Below are 27069 nucleotides of genomic sequence, written 5' to 3' on the forward strand. Positions count from 1 at the left end.
TACCTTCTTGATGTTTCATGGAGGGCTCAAACTCAGCATATTAAAAAATGATCTTGTGCCTATCATGTTCAACTTGTTGTGCCTCAGTAAACGGCACTAGTATATCAGTTGCTGAAGTCAGAAATATTGGGGTTATCTGTGACTTCTCCCTCTCCTTTATTTCCTCTCATTTAATCTAAGGCCCCTGGTATATTTTGTTATATAAACTTTTAAAGGATGTGGGGAAAAAAAAACTTATAAATGCTTTAGTGTTCATGGATTATGGATAGAAGATTATACTCTGGGTTTCTTTAAATTTTTATTGTGTTTTAAGTTGCCTCAATTTTTTTTTTTTTTGGAACTGTGTGGGGTAGGAACATATATTGTACTGCTTTGCTACTTTGTATGGATATTTTATTGCAAAAGTTTACAGCTTCCTTTATTTGTAAAATAAATGATTAATATATACAGAAAGGATTTTATAAGTACTTCTATTTATACTTAAATTATATGGTGTGCAGTAAATGTTAATGGTTTTTCTTTCTGTTTTAGCATTCCTACAGAAATTTCAGGAAATAGCCCTGTGTCTCCTAATACTCAGGATAAGTCAGTAGGTCAGTCTCCTCTGAGATCTCCCTTGAAACGACAAGCCTCTGTATGTTCCACCCGACTTGGAAGTACCAAGAGCCTTACTGCTGCCTTTTATGGGGACAAGCAGCCTGTTACGGTTGGAGTCCAGTTTAGTAGTGATGTCTCCCGAAGTGATGAAAATGTACTAGACTCACCAAAGCAGAGAAGAAGTTTTGGTTCATTTCCATATACACCATCAGCAGACTCTAATTCATTTCATCAATATCGATCAATGGATTCCAGCATGTCAATGGCTGATAGTGAAGCCTACTTTTCTGCAGCTGAAGAATTTGAGCCCATTAGCAGTGACGAAGGCCCTGGAACTTATCCAGGTAGAAAAAAGAAGAAAAAGCAAGCCCAGCAGATTGACTACAGTAGGGGTTCCATATATCACAGTGTAGAAGGACCACTTACTACTGGCCATGGAGAAAGCATTCAGGATCCCCAGACTCTGCCATTCAAAACTCATCCTTCCCAGGCTTCCTTTGTTTCTGCATTAGGTGGAGAGGATGGTGTTATAGAGCATCTGTATGTTGTAGAAAGTGAGAAAACAGTAGAGAGCGAACAGATTACTTCTCAACAACCTGTGATGAATTGCTACCAGACTTACCTTACACAATTCCAAGTAATTAATTGGTCAGTGAAGCATCCAACCAACAAAAGAACCTCTAAGTCCTCATTGCATCGCCCCCTCGATCTGGACACACCAACCAGTGAAGAAAGCTCATCATCATTTGAACAGCTTTCTGTTCCAACTTTTAAGGTATAAGCCAAATCATTAATTTCCACTGATAAATTTATGTAGGAAAATTGATTTTTAAGATATTTAAAAAATTACTCTCTCAGTCATTTAGCTACTTTTCTGAAAGATAAAATTCCTGAAGTCATGGCTTCATGTACGACAGTAGGCCTCAGGTTTATTGATGAGTATTATAAATTTAAGCATATAAAATTAAGGAATAGTTTCAGACTTGATTGTCAGAATATTAACAATTAACGTATAGTCTGTGTCTACATTATATTCTAAGATTAGGATCATGTCTCTGTGAATTCATATTTTCTGTGTCTTAAAAGTAAAATTTTGAAATAATTTTTAATTGTTGGTGTTCTATTATATTAATCCATAACTGCTTCTATGCAAATCCAGTTCTGTACACTTGGTATTTGAGATCCTATAATTTAATATTAATTAATTATTGTCCATTTCTGTAATGTATTCTGTAAATAGCTTTTTTTTTTTTTAGGAAAGCTAAAAATAGGTCAAAATAAATTTAGTGATAATATCCAATATGAAGACATTTTTATAAAATTATAAATTTATAAGAGAACTTTTTATGATTTTAAAGACCAAAATTGAGCATATAAAATCTTATGGAACTGATGAACAATTCAAGAATCTCATGTGGTATATAGTAACATGTACATATATACTTGTTTAAAGTGTCTAAATGTTAATATTCTCATTTTAAATTCAGATATTTATTATATACTACTGTGTGTCAATCACTTGATATTCAGTGGTGAGGGAAACAGACATGGGGCTTATAGTTTAGGGTGAGAGACGGGCAGTAAATAGATAAATGGATAAGTACAGTATATGATTATAAATTCAGAAGTCTTATGAAGATAAAGGATACTGGGATAGAGAATAATGGGGGGTGGGGCTGCCTAGCTTGTATTGACATGAAAGGTCTATCACAGGAGGTAACATTTAAACTGAAACTTAAAGGATGAGGAGTAACTGAGGACGGGAAGACTTAGGGGTACTATATACTATATCCAGGGCACAGGCATCGGCCTTGCTGAAGTTCTAAAGTGGGAAAGAAGTCAGTGTGCATGAGACATAGTGAGTTAGCAGAGAGCTTTGCACATGGTGAGGTTAGAGACCTGAACAAAGGCCAGTTCATTAAGGACCTGTAGACCAGGGTATCAGTAGTTAGAATTTTAATTTCATTGGGAAGTTCATGAGAGCTTTAAGGAAATGTGATGTGATCTCATGTACTTTGGCTACTAAGTGGAACAGAATTGTCATTACGCAAGGAGGAACTGGGGTGATCACCTAGGAGGCTGTCGCAGCAGCCTGTGCAAGAGATGATGGGCTTGGACTTAAATAGTGACGGAAATGTGATAAGTGGAGTGAAATATCCTTAGAGATAAATGCATTTGAGTAATATGTATTGAAGGAAGAAGAAACATAGAGTCACAAAATTTTGATTTTAAGGTTGTGCCCATTTCTTATCTTGCCTAAGATAAGTTACCCATGCCAAACATTTTAAAATGTTCTCTTTATTCCATGTGAAAATATGTTGGTAAATGAATGTTCCAGTATAAAACTGAATTGCACTTGCTGTGAAAAATAGAGGTTAGAATTGCTGTGAGAGGTTAGAATTATTGTAGTATTTTCAATAAATCTAGTTTGATTAGGCAGTCAAATCTCTGGAGAAAATAAGTCAAGGAATTCATATCTTTAAACAACTTCAAAAATAGAACATAAGAAAGTTATTTTTCTTCATTAAATCTAAATAACAGGCTAGCATTTAAAGGGGTTTAGTTTGGTTATTCAAGTGCATTATTTATTTTATTTGTTATCTTTTATGGATATAAAATACAATCTAGCTTTTCCTATAATTTAATGTTACTCTGGGATTCTTTCCCACTTAAAAGTTGATTGTGCTACAAGGCTCTAAAATTAGCTTTTTCTAAGAAAAGCACAATTTAAAGAGGAACTATAGAGGAAAAACATTTGAAGCACTTGCTTTTAAGCTTTAGTTGTATAGTCTACTCTCGTTGCTGAATCCTCACAGCCGTACTCTGTCATTTGTCTGAATAATTAGAAAATGAAATTGCCAGTTGAATATTTTCTGTGACTTTTTCAATTTGTTAAATATTTATATCATACTTGTCAAAATCACATTAACAAGGTAATTTGGATTTCACAAGTATCAGTTTATAGCATAAAATTACAGAATAATTAATATTAAAATTCTAGTCTATAAGTAATGTTTTATATTATTCTAGGTTATCAAACAAGGGCTCACAGCTAACTCTTTACTAGACAGAGGGATGCAGCTTTCAGGATCAACTTCAAAGTAAGTAAAAATTATATACTTTTGAAGTTTAAAGTCAGTCTTTCTTGATTATGAGATACATAGAGTTCATTCTGAGGAATAACCACTCTTTACTTGACTGTAGTCTTTATTTTATGAATAAATTGACCCAAATAATTCAACTCTGTTGTCTTTCATGGCTTTGCCAACATGTATAAGCAGTCAGTAACATTTCTTTTAGACATACTATGCAAACCATAACTTGGCATATTCAAATTGGGAACTAACAAGAATTCAGTATTATAATTTTCATATTTTGGTAAAGCCCTGCCAAGTAAATATATCAAAATTTTTTTTTTTTTACCATTTGATGTATTAACCATCTTTGATCAGTTTGCATTTTACTGCCTCATTTGTCTTGTCCTTGAAGAGTATTTGGGACATATAATATCTAGTCCAATTTCATGAAATTTTTAGTTGTAATAAGTATAAGTTTAAGGGTCACTCATCTTAAGGAAGCTCCAACTTCTATTTTTTTCATGTATATACTGGTCTTTTTAATATATACTTTGCTTGTTAAATTGTATAGTACACCATATACTCCTCTGGAAAAGAAAGCTGTTGATAACACAGATGATGAAACATTAACAGAAGAGTGGACCTTGGATCAACCAGTCTCTCAGACCAGAACAACAGCCATAGTTGAAGTAAAAGGAACCGTTGATATTGTTCTGACTCCCCTAGTGGCTGAAGCTTTAGACAGGTATTAATTTTGTCTAAAACTACAACTACTATTTTATAGAATAATAAGTGTATGTGATATAGTATTTTCATGAAAAAGAATGATGATGGCTATTTTGATTAAATAAAAATGAAAATATATTTTAAAAGGACTATGTTTCAGTTATCATTTATTACTTTTTCAACCTAAATAATTATATATTGCAATATTATAATAATTATATTACATTGTATTTTCTACTTTTTGCTTTTGGGCTGATAAGCATAAAATTTATCAAATACCCGGGAACTAATTATTAAGTTTGATATTCTTACTACTGTCTGGTTAATGAAGGTATAAAGAGGAAATAATAATTGTCTGTCCTGCAAGGAGATATAGTCTATCTAGGGAGACAAAACTAAGATGAATAAAATCTAGAATGGAACATAATGGGATAGATTAGATAAACTAGATCATAGTATTAAGTGATATTAAAATGTTTCATATACTGTTTTTCTTCCCTCAGGTATATTGAAGCCATGGTTCATTGTGCTAGTACTAGACATCCAGCTGCAATTGTGGATGATCTACATGTCAAAGTCCTCAGGGAAGCTGTCCAAAATAGCAAGACTACCTTCTCAGAAAATGTAAGAACTTTTTGTTCAGTGAGTGTGGCAAATTGAGTATTCTTCATAGGTACATAATATCCAAACTTGAAAAAAATTTGAATATACTAAAATTTTATTAGTCATTTAAATTGGAATACGTGAACATTTCTAAATAATCTTTATATGTCATTGGCTCCATAAGAGATAGCATAAGAGGAGTAAAATATTTATTAAAATGTAGCATTATTTTTTCTTTTATTTTGGAAGTAGTTTAATTCTAAGCCTTTCCTAAAGAGCTTTGGTCCTAAGTGAGTGAGCATTGTTTAGGACTGGTACATTCATTTTCTAAGAAAGCAAATCTGCATATTATTTTGGCTTTCCTCTGTGATTAGATCACTTGTATCTTAATATTTTTGAGGTTACTTTTGTTCACCTCGGTGAATCAAGTCACTGTCTTCTGGTGTGCGATAGTTTACTTAACACTGTGGGCCTAGTCACAAAGCCAGTTTCTCAGCAGTCGTATCCTGGTGATTGATCCTCATCTAGTGATGGTCCACTTGACTTTCAGATTTATCTGAGTCGCATTTGGACTAGGGACCAGAGGCAAGGTGAAAGTAAAGCTGATTGTTTTTAGTGATCCAGTTATTCAAAATATATTGGCATTTCATGTGATAGGTAGTTCGGCTAGAGGAGTACAAATCAAAAGAAATTTGAAAATATTCCCAGCCAACAAGGAGCTAATTATCAGAAACCAAATATGTTCTCAAGTACATGTTTTTATGTAGGCTGATTTTGCTTTATTATGTTATCACTTCTCTCAACACTGGGGCTGCCAGTCTATTTTCTAGCTTTTCTAAGGTTTGGACTTTAAGACTGGGAATGCTAAACCAGATGGCAGCTGGTACCTAGATGGGTATAAAGGAGCACAGTGAATAACAAGTTGCTGTTGTAGATGATATGGAAATTACGAAAGGTCTGTGAAATAATAATTCTGCTTTCAATCTTTTTAGCTATCTTCCAAACAGGATGTTAGAGGAACAAAAACTGAACATTCTACCATAGGAATGACTAACCAAGGACAAGCACAGACAAATCTTATGATGAAGCAAGATAATGTAACAATTAAAGGTCTTCAGGCTAATGTTAGCATACCAAAGGTAAATATTTAATATTTAAACAAGTTTTCCTGAAAGAGAATATTTTGGTGGTTTTTATCCTTTGTATTTACTAAACTGAATGGTGGTAGAGTAGATTATAATATCAAAAATATATATTTTATTTCCTTGATGATCTAATGTAACATTTAATGTAATGTAAATAGTTTACTTAAGCATAATGTTGGGTAATATTTACTAAAATAATTCACATTGATCCAGTAAGAATTTAATTATTATTTTATGAGAGTTTATAAGCTTTGCCTTCATTACTCTCATACACATAGATATGCCATTCCTAATGGTCGTTTTTCATTTTCCTATATATCTTATGTTTAAGTGATAACTTTTTACTTTTCAACTCTGAAATATGTGACATTTTGTGTGTTAGGTGAACTTATGTTTGTTACAAGCCTCAGTGGAAGAATCTCCGAGTTCGGCTCCTAGTAGAAGTGTGACTCATGTTTCCTTAGTAGCACTGTGTTTTGACAGAATTGCTACACAAGTTCGTATGAACAGGTAAGAAAGAGTTAATTAATTTCAGCCATGACTATCTTGCTGGATGTAAAAGCAAGCCTTAACCATCCTTTTAATACATTTCAGGAAATTCTAATGTTAAAACTCAGAACTGGTATTGGAATTTCAAATCTCACTTTAAGATTAGCAAAGTAGGTTTTAAAAAGTTTGTACTTTTTTTTTTTTTAATAAATTTATTTATTTGTCTTTTTAATTTTTGGCTGTGTTGGGTCTTCGTTGCTGCGCACAGGCTTTCTCTAGTTGCGGCGAGCGGGGGCTACTCTTCGTTGCGGTGCGTGGCCTCTCATTGTTGTGGCTTCTCTTGTTGCAGAGCACGGGCTCTAGGCGCGCAGGCTTCAGTAGTTGTGGCACGTGGGCTCAATAGTTGTGGCTCACGGGCTCTAGAGCACAGGCTCAGTAGTTGTGGTGCATGGGCTTAGTTGCTCCGTGACATGTGGGATCTTTCCGGGCCAGGGATTGAACCCGTGTCCCCTGCATTGGCAGGCGGATTCTTAACCACTGCGCCACCAGGGAAGCCGTGTACTGTTTTTATTCATACTATCTTTTAGTAAACACTGAAGAATTTGTTATTAATATTGGTTTAATTAAAATAGTGGAATTTTTTTTAAATACTAGTTAAATGTTTTTACTGAACTATATATTATTTAAATGTTAACCATCATACTCTTTCTTTTTTCATAAAGAGGTGTGGTTGAAGAGACTTCAAACAGTGCAGACCCTGGTAGAACATCAAATTTTGATAGGTATGTTCATGCCACTAAGATGCAGCCTCAGTCATCAGGATCTCTCAGATCAAATGCTGGAGCGGAAAAAGGCAAAGAGATTGCAGCCAAGTTAAACATTCATCGAGTTCATGGGCAACTGAGGGGTCTTGATACAACAGGTAGGAGTCTACAACATATTTTTCTTTGACATATATAAATGTAAGAGGATTTTGCAAAAGGAAACAATTTTTTTTCCTTTGAAAATTGCTACAATTTGAGTATTTTATCAATATAAGAAAGAGAAAGGTATTTCTGTATATATTGAACACATAGTATTTAACTATTCATTACTCACATTCTATGCAGGATGGAAGGTAAACTTTGGTGGGAAGGTGGGTGGTATGGCCCCAAATTAGGAACTGCTTCTATCTCGCATCTGTTTTCTTCATGGTGTCTGTTTGCTCACTGTAGAACAGAGAGAGTATGATCTTTATAGTCTTTCTTTTTTTTTAAAATCATCCTATAGGCACAGCTTTGTTAAAAAGAATTAATAGTGGTATCAAAAGCAGGTAGTCAAATCTGTAAAATATAGCAGCAATAAGAATAATAGACATGGCTGTGCTTCTTAAAATAATATCTTTGAAGAATTTTTAATGAACTGAGGAAATTATCATGGTTGACTGCTGCACGAAAGGTGGGAACCAAAGCTGGATTTGTAAAATGATCTCTAAAGAGCTAGAAGAAAACTTAGTTCAAACGTAAGCAAGTTATCTCTGGGTGGTAAATTTACATGTGTTTTTTTATCTTCTTTTTGCTTTTCTGTATTCATTAGCTGTAATCAGAGAAAGAAATGAAAAAACAGTAAGATAAACTAAAAATCTCTGCCAGGCACTCAGGATGTTGGCTCCCATATTGTATATTGAAAGGGATGGAATTATGGCAATATCTGTGATGAGTTGTTATATAAAATATGTTAGCATAAAGCAATCTTTGAGTGAAAGCTATAGTTTTCCTGGAAAATAATGTTTTTCCTAAGGCTAGGTAATTAATTAAAATAATTTTTTATTTTGTAAAATGAGAAAGTATTTAAAAATAGTTTACTATGAAGCTGAATTATTCAGGAACTTTTTAAGTTTAGATTTTTAGAGTACCCTATAATCTCTCAGAAATGAATTTATCCTGTCTCTGAGCACTTATCTGTTAATTGTGGAATCTTCTTTTCTCCCTCTAACTTCAACATGATTCTGGCACTTTTTAAGTAGTATGACATTAGGCAGCGCTATTTTAGAAATTGGTTGGTTCATTTGTTTATTTTTCTTTTTGACAGAATACTAAGATATCTTTTAAGACAACCACTGTGCCAAATGCTTACATTATTTGTTGTTTTTTAAAAAATATACAAACCTCTGTCTTTAAAAATGGTCATTTTGTTTTCTTTTGATAATAGATATTGGTACCTGTGCCATCACTGCTATCCCCTTTGAGAAGTCCAAAGTTTTATTTACTCTTGAAGAGTTGGATGAGTTTGCTTTTGTGGATGAAACTGATCAGCAAGCTGTTCCAGATGTAACTCGAATAGGTCCCAGCCAGGAAAAATGGGGTTGGATAATGTTTGAATGTGGACTTGAAAATTTAACCATAAAAGGTAAGCATTTTATAAAAATGTCTGCTTAAGTGGGGAACAAATTGGCCACACATTGCTGAAAAGTTTTGAACAATCATGACTTTCAGTAACCTGAATCAGCATATTCAAGCAGAAAGTGTGGCATCTGGGATTATTTACTAGGAGTGGGTGCCCCATCCCAATTGCATAAGTGGAACTTAATGAAATTATTGTGTGATTCAAAACTAGCAGAGCATCTAGACATGTAAAATGCCTGAGCAAAGCAGTGCATAGTTCAGAAAAAATTCTCAAATAAAATATAAAGCCTCTTAACTTTTGGAAGTTTGCATCTTTGGAAACTGGATCTTTGATTAGTAGAGCCTTGCCATATACGATGAAAATACTGTAAATCCTTTATTCAGCGATACTGACTTATATTTATTTTCTTTTACATTACTGACTAATACATTAAAATAGGAAAGCTGAATTGTGTATAAGACTTTTAGGCTTAGTCATATATAATAGTAGTGTATATGCCTATAATTCCTTACCTGATATTGCAGTATTATATCACTTTTGTAGATAAGGGCAAAGTTTTGGTGAGAAAAAAAATCTTCATGAGATTTTTATTTTTTATTTTTATGGATATTATAGAGTACAGCATTGAGACACTCAGTGTTTTTAATAAATAAATTATTTCATTTGTATAGGAGGAAGACAGTCTGGTGCTGTTTTATATAATACTTTTGGAATTATGGGTAAAGCTAATGTCACGGAAAGGGGTGGAGTGCTGACATCCAATAATTCTTCTGATTCTCCAACTGGCAGCGGCTATAATACTGATGTCTCTGATGATAATATTCCTTGTGACCGAACAAGCCCTTCTTCAGACTTAAATGGAAATTCTGTTTCCGATGAACAAGTTGGTGAATTTCTAATAATAATAATGATTTGGGAAAATAAAATAGAAAACTACATGCCCAATTCACATTTAATTTCTGTAGTATATTTCCTTGTTTTTCCATGTTGTGGATTTTGCTTAAATGGTAGCCAAGGCATTTTGGTGATTATATTCTACTAGAGTATAATTGCTGAAATGTAGGCACCATATTATAGATATATTTATATCTGTCATAGTACCTATCATAATATTTTGCTTATGTTAAGTACTTAATTATATTTGTTGAATTAATGAATTAATAGAATTTCAGAAAAGAAGGCTTTGTTTTTATCTTATTTGAAGGATTTTAGCAGAATTCATTTTTTAAATAAACAGTTTTGTTATTGGTAGTATTTCATGTAAGTTTAAATATTTTTGTCAATATCTACCTATTTCATTTGGAAGCCTGAAGAACACCTTACATGCAACTCATTTATTTTTATTATGGTATAATTTCATGGTGATGAATATAGTAACAGCAATAATGAAAATATTCAAAATTCTAGACTACAGAATAGTTGTACTACTACCTGATTGGTGACCTTGGGCACATTTTTTTTTTTTTTTTACTGTCTCCTATGTTTCTGAAATAGGAGTATTATAATGATATTGACCTAGAGTTGTGAAGGCAGTACATATGAAAGGCTTAACTCGGTGTCTACAGCATAGTAAGAACTTGGTAAATGTTGTTCTTAAACACACGTAACACTTCTGATCATTTGAAAATTAGACCAATTGAAGAGGAAAGAAACCACCTTTTAACTAAGAAATGTGTCATGGGTATCTAGTATGCATTGGCAAATCACTCCTGAACCCAGGTTTCTGGGAATTTATTTTTGAAACGTTTATTTTGATTTGATGCATAGTAAAGGGTTTTAATCGCAGTTTTCTTGTGAGGTCTTCGGAAGTATTTGAGAGCTGGGTGGGGATTAGCACTTCGATTAAGGAAATTAAAATATATAGCAGCTGCTCACTGAACAAAGAGCTAGGAAGAACCTATCTGTTCTTTCCTTCTCCTTCACCTTCTAAAATACTTGACAGAAACTCAGGTATCTTCCTTAATCTCTCTGATCCTTTTCTCCTTGGTGGAAGCCCTCGAATTTTGTAATGCTGCTTTCTTTTGGTTCTCTGACTTTTCTTGGTCCATTTCCTTACGCAGTTCATTGTCCTTCATAAATGTGTGGGTGTTCCCCCCCTGTTCTGTTCTTGGCTACTCTTCTTGCTCTATGTCCACTCCCTCACTTGTTTCATTTCCTGGTCCAGGTCCATAATTTGATGACACTGCTCTTTCCCATCGGTTATGCCTTCAGCATCAACCCTTTACCTGAGCTTCAGAACTGTATCCAGTGGCCTTTCAGATATCATCATTTAGATGTGCCACAGGCACCAAAAATTCAGTCAGTCAAAGACCAAGTTTTTTATTACTTTGCTTCACATGTTGTTATAAGTACTTGCTTATTATCTACAAGCCCCTCTCCCATTTTTTAAAGCTCAAGTTCCTCTAGACTGTCTTCTGTATATTTGTATATACTCAGTTGCCTGGCTCACAGCCCTTGTCTGAAATCCATGGGCCAGATGTATTTGAGAATTCAGATTTTTTTTTCTTTAAAAGAAAGGTAATATGCCGTAGCCCTATACTGCCCCTCTCCCCTTCCCTCTCCCTACTGATAACCACTAGTTTGTTCTCTATATCTGTGAGTCTCCATCTTTTTTTGTTATATTCACTAGTTTGTTGTATTTTTTAGATTCCATTATAAATGATTAAGACGTGCAAACTATTATGTATAAAATAAGCAACAAGGATATATTATACAACCCAGGGAATATAGCCAATATTTTATAGTAACTATAAATGGAGTATAACCTTTAAAAATTGTGAGTCACTATATTGTACTCCTGTAACATACAATATTGTACATTAACTATACTTCAATAAAAAAATAAAATAAAGGTAATATGGTGTGTGTATAAGCTACGTAAACTCCTAGTGGAATCTGAGATAGTACTACATCTTGAAATATTTGAATATTTCTACAGCAAGACATGAATAAAAACACCAAGTGGGATAAATAGTCTCTTACAAGTTCATATCAGATTTTGATGCCACAAAAACAGATTTAGATTTTCAGAATGTTGTGGATTTTGGAATTGCAGATATGGGAATGTGGACTTATATTTAGTGCCTGCTGACTTTAAAATTACTAGGGTCTATGGTTCACATTGTCTTGTAACATTTAGGATTTAAAGCTGTTTTGTGGATACTCTTCATTCCTTAATCATCCCACAAGAAAATGCCAATCTTTTCTTTATCTTGACCAAGAATATCTCAAAATGAATTAGAAACCTATTAAACAGATATAACAGGCAATGGATTTTGTTTGTTTCTTTAATATTATGCTTCTTACCTCCCTGCATTCTGAAGAGTGGTGATTACATGTTTAAAAAATATTATTCCTGTTTCTCAATACAGATTCAGATTACTAGCATCCAAGATAACTAAGAATTTTTTATTGTATAGTGTTATTTATTTGAACATAGGCTATAATAGTATTTCTTATGGCACTTTATTTGGAAGTTTGAAATATTCTATTAAAATAGAATGGAAAATAGATTGCAGTAGGAAGCAGAAGACCTTAATGCTGTCACTCATTCTCCAACTTAATAGTTGTATGACCTCTGGCAAGTCATAAAACTTCTTTCTCTCATCTAGGAAAAAAAACAGTATCCCTAAACAAATGTGACTGAATGAAGTGATTGAGAGAAACACTTTAGTTCTAAGATCTCTGATTTATGGTTCGTTATAATGCAGTGTTTTTCAGACTGTGCTCCTTGGAGCTTCAAGGATCCAGAGGTATTTCTCAGAATAAGGATTAGGCTGAGCAAGGTTTATGTTACCTGTTTTATATCACGGTGTTATCTGTAGAACTTGATTTGATAGAAAGGTTTTGTTCGTAAAACACTCTGTGCTAGTGGTTTTAAGGGACTATACATTAATAAGTTTTTGATACTCTGTTTTATATAGGATGAAGGAGTTGAATCTGATGATTTGAAAAAAGATCTACCTTTAATGCCTCCACCTCCAGATTCCTGTAGCATGAAGTTGACCATCAAGGAAATTTGGTTTAGTTTTGCGGCTCCCACCAATGTGAGATCTCCTGCACATGCATTTTCTAGGTAAAAAGTTTTAAAAATATATTACTATCCCTTGATGTTTCTTTATTTTAAGTAACATACAATTCTGTCTCATGTATTTTTTGAATTGTTTTTCTGATATATCTAGTATTAGGGTTGCCAGTTTCTTTTCCATCTTTCCTACTTCATACTTTCTATAGACGTTATTCCCAATTTGTTTGACCCTTCTTCTTTCCTAGGGTTTTAGTTTTATTTTTACATGTCACCCTGCCATAAGCTTTTTATATACTCTTTTCACCTCTAACAGACTTTTATATTTTTCTTTATTTTCTGTTATCTATTCTTTGCATTTCCTACTTATATGTTCAGAATTTATCTAGTGGTCAAAAGGAAAGGTAATTTTGCCTAAATAAAATAGCCACTAAGTACAGTAGGTATGGGAGATTGTTTGAAATACAAATCTTAACACTTCTTTTTATAATTTTTTTTTTTTTCATTTTAAAAGGCAGCTAAACCTTTTAAGCACTGCAACTCCTGCTGTTGGTGCATGGCTTGTTCCCATTGATCAACTCAAGTCATCCTTAAACAAATTAGAAACCGAGGGAACCTTGAGAATTTGCGCTGTTATGGGATGCATAATGACAGAAGCATTAGAGGTATGTCTTTCAACAATACAAGGTATCATACAAAGTTTATTATTGAAAATGATCCCTTATTATCATTGTTGGAAAACATCAGACCTGCAAGTTCTTAATTTCTAGATATCTTTTGTTTGTTGTATCTTTGCTGTGTCATTCTGAATCTGTTGTTTTGCTTTTTACAGAATAAAAGTGTACATTTTCCCCTAAGAAGTAAATACAACAGACTTACAAAAGTTGCCCGCTTTCTCCAAGAAAATCCTTCCTGTTTACTGTGTAATATACTACATCACTACCTGCACCAGGCAAATTACTCCATCATTGATGACGCTACAATGGTGAGTTACCGGAATCATATGTTAGCTTTAAAAAAGCCTCTATTCTGTTGAGTAGCCGTTGACCCACAAGGTTTGAGATGAGTATGGGAAGTCCAAAGGAGAAACGTGGTTAGATATCCAGCCTATTGACAAGATTGGGCTCAAATGAATGGTTTGGGAGTTGCCAGCATGAAAGTGTTAGAAGCTGCGGATATGGATGAGCCTTCTAGGGATGATACGTTGAGTGAGAAACTGGTCAGGGATGGATCCCTGATAAATACCAAAATTAAAGGAGCATGGAGAGGGCACATAGAGGTACACAGAGTGCTGAGGAGGGAAAAGAAGAGGTAGAAGGACCGGGAAAGAAGGTTTTAGAAACCAAAGTTATGAAGAATTTCAAGCAAGAGAGTAGTCATTAGAGTCAAATTTCACAGAAATGTTTAATAAAATAAGGACTAATTAATGATTGAGGGGGGAATATGTAACTGTACGAATAAATACAGTATATCTCTGCACTAGAAAAGCACTATGGAAGCACATGATTAGAGGCTTAGAGCTTGAGGATCTCCCTCTCCTCTCCAATTTTCTGGTCAATAGAGAATACACAGGAATCTTTAGCCAAATTAGTAATCAATGTATCAGTATTATTAATGGCCAGTCAAGCTCCTGATAACCTCTAATGAAAGAATCTGGAGTAAATTATGGATTTCATGAAGGTACTTAGACCTCAGGCTGATACAGTGCTTTCTACTCCCACCCTGTGAATTGAAGACTGGGAGATCCACAGTGCAAGGTTAACTTGCCCATCTAGTCATAGGCAGGCATTTCTCATGGATGGATGCTCTGCCGGGATATGGTTTCCATGTAAGAGGAAGAAACACAAGATGATCCTTCTTACTTGAGTCTAGGAATGAAAGGACAGGCTAAGGGACCTGATGTTCCTCAGAAAGTAAATGAGGTGATTCCTGCCACCTAGTAAATGGCTCTCTTCAGTCAAAGCTATTATTCCTAATACAAGGAATTGTAGGAAAGGGGAGGGAGAGGAGTTGCATATTTTCTCCTTAGGCTAAGGCTCCAATAGGCAAATTTTCTTTCGTAAAATCATCACCATGTGGAATAAAATATATTCTAAATTATGTAATTCTTACTGATCATATATTTAAGTTTCAAAGCAGTTACAAATCCTTCTATGTCTGTCATTTAACTATAGTAATTTATTAATTTTTTAATGTTAAAATAGGGGTGGTTACCTAATCTTTGAAAGAAATAATTTCCTCTTTGCTTGATGAATATTCCAGGTAGCACAAAATACATTTAATTCTTCATTTGAGCAAAGCAGGTAAAGTGCATTGAATGCTTCTTAAGGAAAATCCCACTTTTACACCCCATGTTTAGTCTCTTATTTACCTGGTACTGCTGTGTTGTTTATGATAGATGCAACATTGTGTTTAGAGATTGAGTTCTATAATCAGCTTGAAATAGTGACTCTCCTGTGTAAACTTGGACAAATTACTCAACATATAAATTCCAGTTTCCTCATCTCTAAATGGGAGTTATGAGATTTAAATGAATAAATGTATGCAGAACACTTAAATAGTAACTATTATTGTTACAGCAAGATTACTCCTAACCATGTCATTGTTGTTACAGAGTGATGGCCTTCCTGCTTTGGTAACTTTAAAGAAAGGTTTAGTTGCACTGGCAAGGCAGTGGATGAAGTTTATTGTAGTGACACCAGCCTTTAAAGGAGTGAGTTTACACCGACCCACTCAGCCCCTGAAACCTCAGTCAGCTGTGGACCACGATCATGAAGATGGGCTTGGGCTGGACAACGGAGGTGGTCTTCAGAGTGACACCAGTGCTGACGGAGCAGAATTTGAATTTGATGCAGGTACTTTTGTAAATATTTTTGCTAGATACTATGTACTTGGTAACCTAATACTTGTGATAATTTTAATAATTTTTGTCCCAAATTTGAAAATGTCATGGCTTAATTATACAACTATGATTTGTATTAGTCCAAGTAAGTGGTAATAATGTTGGAATCTTTATACAGACTTGACTTCTAAGTTTAATTTTGTGAAATACAGAAGATTTCTTCTCCTAATCTATCCAGTACAATTAACAGACATCTTTGTATAACTAGAATGTTTTGAGTGAAACACATGAATTTCTTTTTGAAATTTATATTTTTATTTGTCTATTTATCATGCTCCCTATACCAGTCTTTTAAATTTGAATTTTACCTGGTGCCTGTTTGGTTCTGAATTTGTATAATGTTTAGAGGTATGCATTCAGCTCACAATTCTGTCATTATAATGACTGTGCCAGAACATAGGCAGTAGATAATGCATTACAGAAATATACATGCATACTTAAATGCTTTTTCAAAGGATAATTATTATTATCATGATATATAGTATTCAATGAAAATTTATCTTGATATTTTGGAAAAAAATTAAAAGTACCATGGAAAAGGATAGTAGTCTTAAAATTAGAGCTTTCAGAACATTTACATATAATACTTTACCAAGCTTTTAAAAAATAAATTAGAAAAACTTTGTATTTAACAAATAAATATGTTATGTGTAATAGGCTGGATTTTATTATTTTAAAAAATTTCAAGTCTACCCCAAAAGTGAAAGAATAGTGCAGTAAACATCCCTTCTAATTATCTGCAAATGCCTAGGTTAGTCTGTGAACATTTTGTACTTTCTTCAGCATAGTTGAATTAGTTTTTGATTTCTGTGCCATTTGGGTGACATGTGAAAGACTGAGTAGAAGCTGTTTGTTCCTTTCTTGAGACTGAGTTAGAAGACTGGGGTTTGAAGAATAAAAAGACAGAAGAGTGAATGTTATAGCAGAGTGCACAATTAGTTTTTCAAGAAATACGAAAAGTTGAGTTTAGTTATACAACCAGGAACATTGGAGTTGTTGTTTCAAGATTATATGATAATCTATAGCCCACTTATTGTTTTGAACTGTTTCAGCCACAGTCAGTGAACACACAATGCTGCTGGAGGGAACAGCCAACCGGCCTCCACCTGGTAGTTCTGGACCTGTAACTGGAGCTGAGATAATGAGGAAACTATCTAAGACTCATACCCATAGTGACTCTGCATTAAAAATAAAGGTACATTGTTGCTGCCTTTGGTTAGAGTTACTTAGACTTACAGAGAAGACCTAAACTTTTGTTATCTCATATGTAAATATTAGGTATTTGCCCTAAATATTCAAGTGTTTTTATGTTGAAATTAACATGATTAGTAACTTTTAGTTTATACATTTCTTTGAAAATTATATCAACAGTCAGTAATTAATATTGAACAAGGACTACTTTAACTACCAAGCCTTAGGGCTCTCTTTTCAATTTATTGAATATTGTATTCAATAAAAAACAATATTGAAATGTTGATCAGCTTACAGTTATTAGTTTTCATGAGAAGTTTTATAGGTAGTACATGATCAGAATACAGTTTGAGTTAGGCTAGTTTATGACCTTAATTACATTTTTTTTGTTTTAAGAAATTTAACCAGTGCTTGATAAAATAAGACATATGGATAGCAGAGTGGCTGACTGCCACTCAGGAGTCAGACTGCTTTGGTTTCAATCCTGCCCCTGCCACTTAATTGTTTTGTGACTTAAGTTTTTAACTGCACTGTGTGTCAGTTTCCTCATATGTTAAAAATGGAGATTATAATAGTAACCTCCTTCAGAAGGTTGCTGTAAGAAATAATTGAGTTCATACATGAAAAATGCTTAGAACAATACCTGGCTCATAGTAAGCACTTAGTAAGTTATTTGCTGTTGTTGTGAGTTACTTATTTTTTGGTAGTTTCCTTTTCTGAGCACTGAAAACAGCAAATAGTTAATATTTTAACTTCCTTTGACAGTCTGGGTATAATCTTAAATTAATAATTAATACCAAGAATCCATTAGGTAAATTGTATTTTTCACTATATTAAAATATAAAATTTCTACACAGAAAAAAAAGTATTGTAAACAAAATGGAAAGACATATGACAAAGGGCTAATTTCCTAATGTGTAAAGATCTCTTCCTAATCACTAAAAAGGCACAACCAAATAGAAAATAAAGGCAGTTCACAGAGAAATTCATATACAAATATGAAAATGTATTCTCTTACAATTAAAGAAATATAAATGTAAAATAAAATGAGATTCCATTTCCACCTGTCAGGTTGAAAAATCTGAAAGTTTAATAGTATATGTTGGTGAAGATGTAAGAAAACAGACACTTTCATACGGTACTGGGTGGGAGTGTAAACTGGCATAACCTCTTTGAAGAACAGTTTGTCAATTTTTAAATGTAAAATTTTAAATGTAATGCCTTTTAACAGTATGTCCATGTCCAGGAACTGATTCTAAAGAAATGAATGCTCATAAATGCTCAAGGACACATGTCCAAGAACATTCTTTACAGCACCATTTACAATAGGAGTATAATGGAAACAACATAAATGACTATTTGAGGACTAATAAATTAGTGTACCCTCATATGGATGCCTACTATGAAGACTTCAAAAAGATAAAGTAGAATCTCTAAGTGGATGTGGAATGATCACCAAAGTGCACTGGTTCAAGTAAAAATAAAGTATAGGACAATATGCATCTGTGTGTTAAAAAAAGATAAATATGTATATGTGTTTATATAGTCAAATTATTTATATAAGGATAGATAAGAAATGGTTAAGAGGACTTCTCGGGGAAAGGATCTAGTAGACTGGAGCTCAGGAGATACTTTTTTATTGACTAGTCTTTTGTGCTTTTGAAAGTTTTATTTTGTGTAAGTATTGCTCTTTTAATTAAAACATTTAATTTGATATACATTTTTTAAAGTTTGGGCTATAGGCTTATTCTATTTCTGCAGTATAGTTACAAGGCCGGGACACTTTAAATTCTCCACCCCTTAATCTGTCTCAGAATTTTTCCTGGTTTATAGTTTTTCCAGATGCTCTGATCATATTTAGGTGTTTGCTATTTTTTAAAAAATTTATTTATTTATTTAATTTGGCTGCGTTGGGTCTTCGTTGTTGCGTGCGGGCTTTCTCTAGTGTGGCAAGCGGGGGCTACTCTTCGTTGCAGTGTGTGGGCTTCTCATTTGCGGTGGCTTGTCTTGTTATGGAGCTCGGGCTCTAGGCGCATGGGCTCAGTAGTTGTGGCTCGTGGGCTCTAGAGTGCATGTTCAATAGTTGCGGTGCACGGGCTTAGTTGCTCTGCGGCATGCAGGATCTTCCCAGACCAGGGATTGGACCCATGTCCCCTGCATTGGCAGGCGGATTCATAACCACTGCATCACCAGGGAAGTCCCTAGGTGTTTGCTATAATGCTGTTCTCTCTCAGAAATGTTTTTGAACATTCCTTTGTTTATGGATTACAAAAGTCCAAAGAATTAAAATTAAAAGTGCTTTGTTTCAGATCTCTGCTTTTCAGGATCTTTCTGTCTGCATGGTCTTTCTTTGTACTGTTTTAAACTGATCTGGAATTCCAGTCTTAGATGTGACAGAACAGATAGAGATTGGACAATTGTGTAATTTTTGATTTTTTTTTTTTTTCTTCAGAGAATTGCTGGAAATTCTTTTTGGTATATTAGAGCTTTACAGAGAATCAGGTCTTAACACAGAAATTTATTATCAGAGTACCAAGAAGAGTAGTATAGTATGAAGAATTTTGGGATAGACATCTTACCACCAGACTCCCTCTTCAGATTTTAAAGGGCATTAATCATTGTTAAAATTAAATGAATGATAATAAATGCTGTCCTTTGTATTGTACTGTAAAGTTATAAAACATTATTACATACATTTGGGATTCACCATAATTCTAATAGACACAAACTGTTTAGATAGACACAGTTGTTTTAATGTAAACAATAACTAGTAATAAAAACAGTGAGTAGTCGTGGTTATCAGTAGTCATTTTTATGTGCATAAGAAAGAGCCCCGTGTTGTTCCTTTTATAGGGCATTCACCCGTATCATTCTCTGAGCTATACCAGTGGTGACACTGCCACAGATTCTCCGGTGCATGTGGGACGTACAGGCGTGCCAGTTAAGGAGAGTCCAAGGAAGGAGAGCCTACTCAGCTACCTGACTGGAAGCTTCCCAAGCTTGCACAACCTCCTGGAAGGGACCCCTCAAAGAAGTAATGCAGCGGTGAAAAGTAGCTCCCTAACGAGAACAGGTATATCCTTAGTTTTGACAATTATAAGCTTACTTCTGTGGGAGATTAAGAAAACAAAAACAGGACTTACGTTTATTTAGATATATACTTTGGTTGCATACCTAGTCTTTTGTATTACACCTTATCTTTGAGAAAGTATTTTGAGAAACTGTTCTGCTTATAACTTGTTGGTGTCTCGGGCCCTTAGTTTGCATTTTTAAATTGCAACATTTGCCATTACTATCAACCTAGGCATGGTGTGGAATGCTGTCTAGGCCAGCCAGCAGTGAATTTTTTCCCATTATGATAGCAATAAATTATTTATTAATGCCTTAATGTCCAAATACCAACATCGTGCAGTGAGTTTAAAGACATGCAAAAGGCAGATAATTTAACCTGACTTTTCAAAAAATAAATCACATTTTCTGCTCCTTAGTACATAAGTAATACTATACTCAGTAAAACTTTATTTTCAGGAAACACAATGGCCACTGATATGTTATCTGAACACCCTTTGTTATCTGAGCCATCATCTGTGAGTTTCTATAATTGGATGTCAAATGCTGTGGGTAATCGAGGAAGTGTGGTGCAAGAATCTCCTGTTACAAAATCAGGACACAATAGTCTCCCAACAGGTATTGAGCTATCACATTATTTTACTTAACCATCTAAGGGGTACATGTGAAGTTATGTTAAAATCCTGTTTTTCAGAGGATGGTTAAAAAAATCTCAAACGTTTAAGTACTGTTTAGTTGAAATTGGCTCATTTATGAAATGCCTTTGCTAATATTGCAATTGAGAGAGTTGTAAGCAGTCGCTCAGTGTTCTTGTGGAAAGGCAAATATGTCAAATGCGAGATTATATATAATTTAAAGAGTTTAAAACTTCCATTTAATGTGTGTGGTTTAATTTTCAAAACACCAAGAGGAGGTAAATGAAAAAATGCAAAGTATAATTACAGCATCGTGTACCTACAATATAGAAAATACTCTCAGCTTATCCAGAGTCCTCTGAGGAATAATGACAAGCATCTGTATACTCTTTATAGTTACTTAAATATTTAATTAAATCGGAAGGAGTACTAAAAGGAATAAAGTAAGATTCTTGCCCTCAAGGAGGGAAACAAATGAGGAAAATTTATTAATTTTAAAGGAATATTTATAAGTAGCAGGAAAACAGGCAAAGAATTCACAAAGAAATATTGGTGGCTATTTCCAGTAACATAAATGGAGCCAGTCTTTCTTTCCTATCCTTTGCTATTTTTTTGTTTTTCCAAATTCACTAGATGCATTTATTATTTTATTGTAAAAATGTGTATATATTTTTAAAAAGAATATGTGAGGTAGCCTTTGAACCTAGTTACTGAGGGCAGCTGAAATTAATCTGTGTAACAGCTATTGGATCACTTGTAAATTTTCTTCAGACAAAAAATATGAAATTATGAAAAGTAGTTGATATATGACTACTTACTCAGTCCTTTTTTTTGCCAGTGCATGGACCACTTTTGAATCTGGAACTGATCCTAATTCTGACTCTTAAGAGCGCTAAGACGTGCTAATTCTTAGTACTGGCCCTTGGTTGAAGAAGATAGAAGGATGGTGCTTTTACCAGCTCTCAGCACTTTTCTGGCGATAGTCTCACTACTGCATAGAGTTTAAATTTCAAAAGAACCAGAAAGGAACATTTCCTCTCTATCACAGGTCCTTTGCCTGGCGAGTTAAAGGATAAAGGGAGTACAGAAGAAAGAAATAGTGCCATTTCATTTTTGTTCCACCTTGGGAAAGCATAGTGGGGAAGAAATTTATATGTGGGATTCTGTGACGCCTATGGCTTTTGTCCTGCTGCAGCTGCTTTTTGTAGCCCTGCTACTGTCTATAATTCTGTTCCTCAGTGCAAAGCTGATGGGCTATCAAATGCTTTTTTCAAAGCTCTTCCAGCCCTAAAGTTTTATATTTTGGAGTGACTGGCTCTAATACATACTTCATGTACGAGGATGAGTGATATATTCTGAAAATAAAGTTTAATTTCATTTTTTATTAATAAATCATGTCTGTAAAATAACCTGAAAGTGCTATTTTTTCCCTTCTCAATTTAAATGGTCTGATAATACAATTATAATACAAGTTTCATAAGTTTACTTTGCTGTGCCCCTTTATGTTGTTTTCATTTCCCAGTAATTTAGATTTTATTTTTGAACACTTGCTCTTTTAGGTGTTGCACCCAATCTTCCTACAATACCCTCAGCCTCAGATTTCAACACTGTCTTGTCTAGTGACCAGAATACTTTGGATGGGACACATTCTCAGCATAGCACTAGTCAGGATGATGTGGTAGGTGTAGAAGAAGCCAACCAAGGGTTTCCTGCTGTACAGCTTGCTGATGCTCAGGTGAGCCAGTCTGTTTTTCCCTAATTATAGTGACCTCGCATTGAGCAGTACTTAGCAGCTGGAACCATCAAGTATGTGCACCATGGAATTCTAGTGAAAATCTTTTTCCTTGCCTGTCTGCCTAAAGCCTTCATGAAAAAAGGAGGAAACTTTAAAAAGTACATGGGTTAATTATAAATACAAATTAAGCATCTATAGATACTCATTAAACTGAAGAGTGGCATATAGTTAGTTGTCTCGGATAGCAACATTTTTGTTATTTGGAGATAGAGATTGGCAAAATAACATGACTAGAAAGTTAAATTTCATCATTTCCTGTAGTCTTTAGTGCTATGTGAAGACTTGAGCGAGCAGTGGGGAGGCACTGAAGATTTTAGAGCAGAGGAGTAAAGTGCCTGGAACTGTACATGTGGAAATGTTATATGAGTAGCAATGTGTTAAATGGATTGAAGTACAGAAACTAGAGGTGAAAAGATGAGTTAATATAGTTCACACAAGTGGTAATGAAGCTCTTAGCTTAGATGGTTATGGCTTTGATAGGTAAAGGAGAAATATTGTGGAGATCTTATTTAATTGACTAAATGTAGGGAGTAGAGAACAAAATCCTTTGAAATGTACTTTCTAGTTTGAGTGACCAGAAGGCAGGTGGGAGAGTGGGATATGGATATTGAGGTGTTATTTTTTCAGGATGAAAGAGACTCGAGCATATTTTTTACTTAGGAGGAATTAGGAAGGTCCTGATCAAAAAAAAAAAGAAAGGAGGGTAAACTGATAGAGAAAGATTCAGGGAGGGATGAGAAGTGTTCGAATTTAAAGTCATTTATAGAGAGAGATACTTTTTGACATAAAAAGTACTTTTTCCCCTGAGAATGTTTGGGAAGGCAATAAGAACAGTTCATAACTGTACAGGTAAGTTTGCAAATTGATAGCCTCAACTTTCTCTCACAATAGGAGGTGATTTATGTTAAGAAGTGTGTCAAGCACTTTTAAACTTTCTTGAGATTTACTTCTCTAATACATTGGAGTAGTTTTTAGGGATTCTTTCACTTTTTTTAAAAAGAGAGAGAAAAGAAATATTTTTTATGTCTATTTTGGCCTGTATATACATTCATTGTATTTATTAGCATCCAATACACATTTTTAGAGACAACTATACTATTTTACATATAAGACTCTAAAATCTACCAGAGACATTAATATTAAGTAATACAATAAAAAACTGTGTAAGGTGATTTAGATATATGGAAAGGTTGGAGTGAATGTGAAAGAGAGCTCACCAGACCCCCAGAAGGATTGCCAAATAGTGCTGAGGGTCTAGTTATTTAGAACCTCTTGTGTCCTTAGTAGCTCAGCTATAGGAATAAAAGAGGATCGATCCAAAGCAGATGTAGCAAGAAAAATAAGGTGATGAAATGTAATATACAGTCATGGAAGTTGCTGAAAAGGAGTTTAAGGCAAGATTATGGGGGGGGAAGGAAGTCACATAACTTTGGAACTAAAGCATTGGTTGAGTTATCTGCATGGCCAAAGAAGCCATTCAGGATGATAAACTGGGATGGAAAAGAAAAGAACCAAAATACCTGGTGGGTTTGCAGGATTAACTAAGGGGCATAAGTAGATAACAAAGATTAGGAAAGGTGGAGGATGGTTTGAACCTTAAAGAGGGAAGAGTGTTTCCATTAGGATGAAAGAGCAAATCTAAGAAAGAGTAAACCCAAGAAAGCGTATGCCAAGCAAATATTCAAGGGAGAGAAAAATACTCCCTAAGTTTCCAGTGAGGGGTGAATTGTTTGAATTCTCTCATTCTAGGCCTTCATGCCTTCACAAGGGTAGCCTGTTTTCCCAAGCACAAACAAATGAGATGATGTAGAGACAAGTGAAAGTGCAGACTTGAGTTTCATTGCATAAATGGCATTTCTCCATTTTGATAGATTTTTTAAGCTTCAGGAAAAGATCACTCAGTGAGAGTGTGCGGTGAAAGAGTTAGAAGGGGGTCAAGGAAAGCACTGGATAGATAGCATCTATATTTAGGATGTGGAAGGAGGAAAAGGAACCGTGCAGCAGAGAAGGAGTAGTCAGAAAGATTATAGTGATCTACTATTGCACACATATAGTTGCTTCTATTTGGGTTACCTCTTAGTAGCTATGAAGTTCAGTTAACTAGAGATTTAACCAGAGTGGTGTATTAATATTTCCATAGCATATATGATACTTAAAATGTAAAGGAAGTTCTTTGTCAGAAAATGTTATTTTGCAACCAAGTGATACCACTTAAAAATAGACCAGATATTAAAAATATAACATATGAAATGTTTTTATATTAACACAGCAAATTGATAGACTCTTTTGTGAACCTTTTATAGCAGATTGTTATGGAAACACAGTAGATATTCAAGCCTTTTTTAAAAGCAAGAAGTAGAATGATTTAAACTAATTCACAATTTTATTTACCTTGTACTTTCACTTAAGTAGGATCAAGGAATCTTTGTCCTTATGATTAATTTGAAGATGAGTGGCACATAGTAGGTGCTCAAAAATACTGTTAAGTTTTAAGTAAAATTAGAGCTATATTTATTATACAAGGCCTTTTTTTTCCCCTTCACACTACAGTTAATAATATGTACTGAGATAGAGTGTAAGAAAAAAGCTGCAATAAATGATGAATTGTTAAGTTGAGGTAATAGAAATGTGTTATGCCTTTTAGGTTGTTTTCAAACCTCTTCTGAGTCATACAGGGATCCAGTCACAGGATGCAATGCCTCTCTGCTACCGAATGTACTTCGGAGAACACCTCTCATTTTCAGGAACTTTGGACTGCCTTAGAGCAGATATCGTGGATTCAGACACAGCCAAAGAGAGAAAAGGCAAAAGAGCAAGAAGGTGTCTTATATTATTATTGTTTTTATGTAAAATTTTGTACAAAAGTTATAATACCTGTTTTTTTAACTTTGCTTTCTTCCAGTGCTGATGCGGTAGTAATTTTAATAGCCTAATGAGAAGATAACTTCCATTTAACAGAAACAGTAGCCACATTTCCTTAAAAACCTGTTGATTTTATCAGTAGGTTATGAGGCCTATTTTTAGGCATATTTTTGTAAGATGTTAGTACATGTCTGAGGGTCAGCCAAAGCACTTATGTTGATAAATACATTTTATTTACTGTGGCAGTAGTTTAATTTTTATGATCTTATGGATTGTAATTTTATATATTAGAACTTATTCCTAACCTCCTTTCTGAGTTGACTTGTAGCAGGTAGTATATTCTGTTAGGAACAGAGTAGAAGTCATGCTGAGAGTATGGACTTGGTTTTCACAATAGTGTGGTACCATTAACAATGACCATGCAAGCAGAAACACTGCAGAAGTGACCTTGATGATTATAAAGATTAATGGGGAAAATTACCTTTGTTTTGTGACCTGGAAAAATGTTTGTCAAAATATTAAAAAGTCTCTTACTGTTTATTATAAATGTATAGGAAAATGAAAAATATAGTAAAACTAATATTTTGTACATACAGTTTAAAACATTAGAAACATTGAGAATTAAGGTGTTTTATTTCTTTCTTAAAAACTCATCAAAGGGTAGTTTGTATAGTCCTTACCTTCTTATCATCATGTAACTTACGACACAGAATGAGCATCTTTTCTGTGCCTTAGCAAATGTCATACGCCATTCTCAGCAGTTTCCAACATTTTACCTTTGCACTTTCAGTGTCATGAAATATCTTCACTAGTTCTTTTTACTAGAAAGGTTTTTGCCCACATTCCTTTCTCTGGGATACCTTCATCCTTTTTGCCATGACCACTTCCTCTTTATGCTAGTAAGTTTGCCTTCTCTGAGTTCCTCTAGCTGCATATCTAGAGTTTCTAGAACAGTGGAAGTGTCAACATTTTCATACTCAGTTGTTTTCTTCTATAACTCCATTTACTTTTTTAAACTTTATTTTTTATTGAGGTAACATTGATTTATAACATTATATAAGTTTCACATGTACAACATTACATTTCTACTTCTCTATGCACTACAGCATGCTTGCTGCCAAACGTTTAGTTTCCTTTTGTTAGCATGCGTTTGATCTCCTTTACCCATTTTGCTCTCCCCTCCCTTACCTGAGCCCCTTCCCCTCTGGTAACCACTACTCTGTTCTCTGTATCTGGGTGTTTGTTTTTGTTTGGTTTGTTTTATTTATTTTATTATTTGTTTTTTGTATTCCACATGTAAGTGAAATCATACAGTATGTCTTTCTGTTTGACTTATCTCACTTAGCATAATGCTCTCAAGTTCCATCCATGTTGCTGCAGACAGCAAGATTTCATCTTTTTTTATGCTGAGTAGTATTCTGTGTGTGTGTGTGTGTGTGTGTGTGTGTGTACCATATCTTCTTCATCCATTCATCCATTGATGGGCACTTAGGTTGTTTTCATATCTTGGCTATTGTAAATAATGCCATGATGAATATAGGGGTGAATATATTTTTTAGAATTAGTGTT

At 34.1% G+C, this 27069-nt stretch overlaps 1 protein-coding gene across 8 annotated transcripts in view; it reads left to right on the forward strand.

Annotated features, from left to right (window-relative positions):
• BLTP1 (bridge-like lipid transfer protein family member 1) overlaps nt 1-27069 on the forward strand; it is a 202650-nt gene that overhangs the window by 95452 nt on the left and 80129 nt on the right. For all 8 annotated transcript variants that reach the window (XM_057546655.1, XM_057546660.1, XM_057546659.1 and 5 more), the window contains 18 exons: nt 532-1372; nt 3628-3698; nt 4246-4419; nt 4904-5024; nt 5996-6142; nt 6531-6658; nt 7360-7559; nt 8828-9025; nt 9694-9905; nt 12946-13097; nt 13561-13711; nt 13879-14031; nt 15661-15901; nt 17001-17143; nt 19993-20212; nt 20668-20826; nt 22403-22578; nt 25283-25458. In XM_057546655.1, coding sequence (XP_057402638.1) covers nt 532-1372; nt 3628-3698; nt 4246-4419; nt 4904-5024; nt 5996-6142; nt 6531-6658; nt 7360-7559; nt 8828-9025; nt 9694-9905; nt 12946-13097; nt 13561-13711; nt 13879-14031; nt 15661-15901; nt 17001-17143; nt 19993-20212; nt 20668-20826; nt 22403-22578; nt 25283-25458 — 3663 coding nt within the window. The remainder of the gene's footprint in view (nt 1-531; nt 1373-3627; nt 3699-4245; nt 4420-4903; nt 5025-5995; nt 6143-6530; nt 6659-7359; nt 7560-8827; nt 9026-9693; nt 9906-12945; nt 13098-13560; nt 13712-13878; nt 14032-15660; nt 15902-17000; nt 17144-19992; nt 20213-20667; nt 20827-22402; nt 22579-25282; nt 25459-27069) is intronic.

This window comes from Balaenoptera acutorostrata, chromosome 5 (genome assembly GCF_949987535.1).
Source record: "Balaenoptera acutorostrata chromosome 5, mBalAcu1.1, whole genome shotgun sequence".
NCBI lineage: Eukaryota > Metazoa > Chordata > Mammalia > Artiodactyla > Balaenopteridae > Balaenoptera > Balaenoptera acutorostrata.